This window comes from Pongo abelii, chromosome 6 (assembly GCF_028885655.2).
Source record: "Pongo abelii isolate AG06213 chromosome 6, NHGRI_mPonAbe1-v2.0_pri, whole genome shotgun sequence".
NCBI lineage: Eukaryota > Metazoa > Chordata > Mammalia > Primates > Hominidae > Pongo > Pongo abelii.
In genome coordinates, this window is record NC_071991.2 from 66024548 (window position 1) to 66028270 (window position 3723).

General features: G+C 49.4%; 1 protein-coding gene across 1 annotated transcript; it reads left to right on the forward strand.

Annotated features, from left to right (window-relative positions):
* The first annotated feature begins 296 nt into the window (after positions 1–296).
* On the forward strand, positions 297–1787 carry FERD3L (Fer3 like bHLH transcription factor). The gene has a single exon (XM_002818177.4). It carries the CDS (start codon positions 1035–1037, stop codon positions 1533–1535), a length of 501 nt encoding a protein of 166 aa, XP_002818223.1. The 5' UTR covers positions 297–1034; the 3' UTR covers positions 1536–1787.
* The last annotated feature ends 1936 nt before the right edge of the window (positions 1788–3723 follow it).

Below are 3723 nucleotides of genomic sequence, written 5' to 3' on the forward strand. Positions count from 1 at the left end.
AGGGTGAGCTGATTGACTCTTTGGCTTATCAAGGGCAAATCGCATTTCTGAAAAGAGCTTGAAGTGGTTTTGTTTGTGAGGAGAGTTTGCTTTGTCCCCCACACTGAAAAGTATACAGCAAAGCCCGAGCATAGAAAATATCCTGAGCTTAAATTTCTCATTTTATTGCCATCATAACTTTTCCTCTTGGAATAAAATCCTCTATTTTATATGAGTAGGAGGTAAAGGTAGGGAAAGGAAAGTCAAGTATCTCAATTGTTAGGCTGATTGCATCCAAACAGACTTTAGAAGTCAGGGTTTGTAACGTGGCAGGAGAGCTGTTTGCGATGCCCTGGAAAGAAAAAGAAAGCCGGTTCCAACAGCGACTCTGGGGAATGCACTCTCGGCCCCCCTGCCATGCTTACTTAAGCTAATGGAAGGTCTTGCCTTTCAGAAGCCGCTGCACTGGGATACCAGACAAACAGCTCCCCTCGATCCCAGGCAGGCAGGGCCCCTCTTCAGGACATCATTAAAAGCACATGCACTTGCTCCACATCCATTGGCAGATGGTGGCAAGATTCAAGACTCCTACCCTGAAGTCAAGGAGAAGCCATCGCGGTGGAAAACATCCTCGCTTTGAAAATCCAACACGAAATTAAAGAACTACATGAGATAAGGAGCCTGGAGAACATTAGTTGGCTGCAGGGGTGAAGACAGACACAAAAAGCACAGCAGGTAAGAGCTGGGGGTTGTTGCCAACAAGGAACTGTCCCGGGTGGCGCAGAGAAAAGGATCTCAGAACTGGAGGCCTGTCCCTTTGAGTCTTCCATGCGTGCTCAAGCTTGTCATCTTCCATAAGCTTCGAGAGAAGGGACGTTGTCAGAGCATTCCTTATCGGTACGACTAATCCTGTTATCAGCTTGGTTATAAATATTTAATGTTCCCTGGCCCTTCGGTGATGGTGCCACATCAGATTCAAGGCTGTTAAGAATCCCCACCAGCAGCCTCGCCCCTCCCTGCGGAAAACCGATGAGAGGCAGGGCCAAGCCGAAGCGATGGCGGCCTATCCGGAGAGCTGCGTGGACGCTACGGTGCTGGACTTCGTCGCAGACCTGTCCCTGGCATCCCCGAGACGCCCTCTCCTCTGCGACTTCGCACCCGGGGTCTCCTTGGGGGACCCAGCCCTTGCGCTCCGAGAGGGAAGACCCAGGAGGATGGCGCGGTTTGAAGAGGGGGACCCAGAAGAAGAGGAGTGCGAAGTGGACAAGGGGGACGGAGAAGAGGAGGAGGAAGAGGAGCGCGGAAGAGGTGTCTCCCTATTAGGCCGCCCCAAGAGGAAAAGGGTGATCACCTACGCCCAGCGCCAGGCCGCCAACATCCGCGAAAGGAAGCGGATGTTCAACCTCAACGAGGCCTTTGACCAGCTGCGGAGGAAGGTGCCCACTTTTGCTTACGAGAAAAGGCTGTCCCGGATCGAGACCCTCCGCCTGGCAATCGTCTACATCTCCTTCATGACCGAGCTCTTGGAGAGCTGTGAGAAGAAGGAAAGCGGCTGAGCCTGGTGTGGACAGTCTGCCCTTCCTTGTCTGGTAGTGCTGGGGTGTGTCAGGACCGGGCACTGGGTGAGGCTAAAGGCCGGGAGGGACGCCCCAAGACAGAACGTCTGGCCTTCTGGAGTTCGGGGTCGAGATTGTAAGATCCCCAAATCCGCTGAGCAGAGTGGCTGCTGTAGAGTTCATATCTACGCGACCGCCCTGAGTGAAGTCGGGGTCAGGGGCGAGCGGGGAAGTCAGAGAGCGTGAGGATGAGTCGGGGCCGTTCAGGCTGCTCCTAAGAGCTTCCGTGGGCTGGGTGGGTGGGAAGTGAATCCTCCTCGCAAATGGCAGACTTTGGAGCTTCTATAAAATCTAACCTCTCCTCTTTACATTTTTTTTTCATAGAGATAATAAAGTAGAAATTCTTACTTTTTAAAAAGCCTCAAGGGTCGGTGGTACGCCATCCCCAGCAGGCGCTTCAGCTGGCGCCTGCGTGGAGGGTCTGAAGCAGACGCCGCAAGGGTGCGGGGGTGCGAGCTTTTCTGATAGCCAGAGGGTTCTGTCTGGTCCTCCGAGGCTTGTCCAGGAACTGAGGAAAGGAAAAATGGAAGACAGAGCAGTCGAGAGGAACTGCTGACAAAGTGCGACCTCTGAGAAGGGGACACTCTTCCTGTCTTCCATTCCCTCTCCCTCCCGTCCCTTCCTCTCTCCCGCGCTCGAGCCCTCTCTCTTCCTTTCTCCCTCCCCTTCTCCACCTAGTTGATCCCAGAGGGACCATAGCTCCTTGTCCCAGGGCCACAGTGGTGTTCATTCAGTGCCTTAGCTAGGGTGCAAATCTACGCTTTGCACCTAAAGTGCAGCATCAGTTTCCGTGTTCCAGTGCCTTCAGGCCCCAGGCCAGAGTAAGGGGCGAGTGCACTCGGGTCACTCCTGGGCCGCAGGGGGCCTTGGGCGCCCTGCAGCTTCGCCACCAGCCAGCGCTACCAACTGTCCCCCGGTCAGGGGTTGGGGTATGAAGGAGCCTGGATCTTTCTAGGAGCAGGGCCGCCGGAGCGCTCACTTTTACATTTTTAGCTGTAGGGAGGAAAGATAGCTTTCACTCTAATGGCTTCTAGAGACTACCAGGGGAGACAAAAAGTCCAAAGAGGAGGTGCCTTCTGACGCCTTGCAAAACGCCTGCCATGCAGATGAAGTTGAAGCGGGTCCATGCTGAGAGGCCGCCTCTAGTTTGGACCCGTGCCATTCCAGGATTCTTCCTTCTAGGTGACGTGCTAGTACCAGAACTGGGGTCTTTCAAAAAGGAGTGGGTAACTGAGGAGAGGAACCCGATTGAATAATGCCCACCTAAACATAAATTCAGTAATCCTAAAGGATAATCCCCAGTGATTATTCCAACACTTTATTTCGCCCCTCATTGCACACAGGAATAGGCGGGCGCCTGTGCGAACACACAATTCTCTTAATCATGCTTTCAGAAATAGAATTCATTTCATTAATAAGTAACATATACTCATCCTAGAAATTTTGGAAAACAAAATTTCAAAAAAGAAAAAATTCGAATCACTCCAAGTTACCATACTGTTAGCATTTTCATCTATTTCTTTCCAGTCTTTTTTTCCCTGTGCAGTTATAAATTCAACATATTTAACTAATTCGAGATACTTTGGGATACTGATATTTTTCCACTTGGCATTATAGAAGGTGCAATGTTTTCCCTTAACTTTAAATATTATTCAAATGTGATTTTGATTACCATATCTTATTGTCATATCCATGTATCACACCACCAGCCCTTTACAGATAGATAGCTATTTCCTTTTTAAAAAATAAATGATGCTGCTAACAGCATTCTTGTAAATGTCTTCTCTGTCTATTATTATTTCCTAATATTTGATACCTAGAAGTGAAATTTCTGGATTCAAGTTTGTGAATATAAATGGCCAGATTCCCTTCCTGGTGGGTTCTGCCAGTTCACTCTCCCACCCTCTAGCATTGCAGGGATTTGCCTGTTTCCCAGCCCCTTCATTAGCACTTCGAATATTTAAAACTTTTCTTAGTTTTCCTTTTCATAGGACCTGGATTAGTTCTGAAACGATCCCCCACTCCCAAGATGTTTTTTTACTTTTACTGTGTCTTTCCACCAAGAATTTTTCCAACTGTACCATAAGAACATCAGGATAAACAGGTAAACAAACAAAAAAATACATAA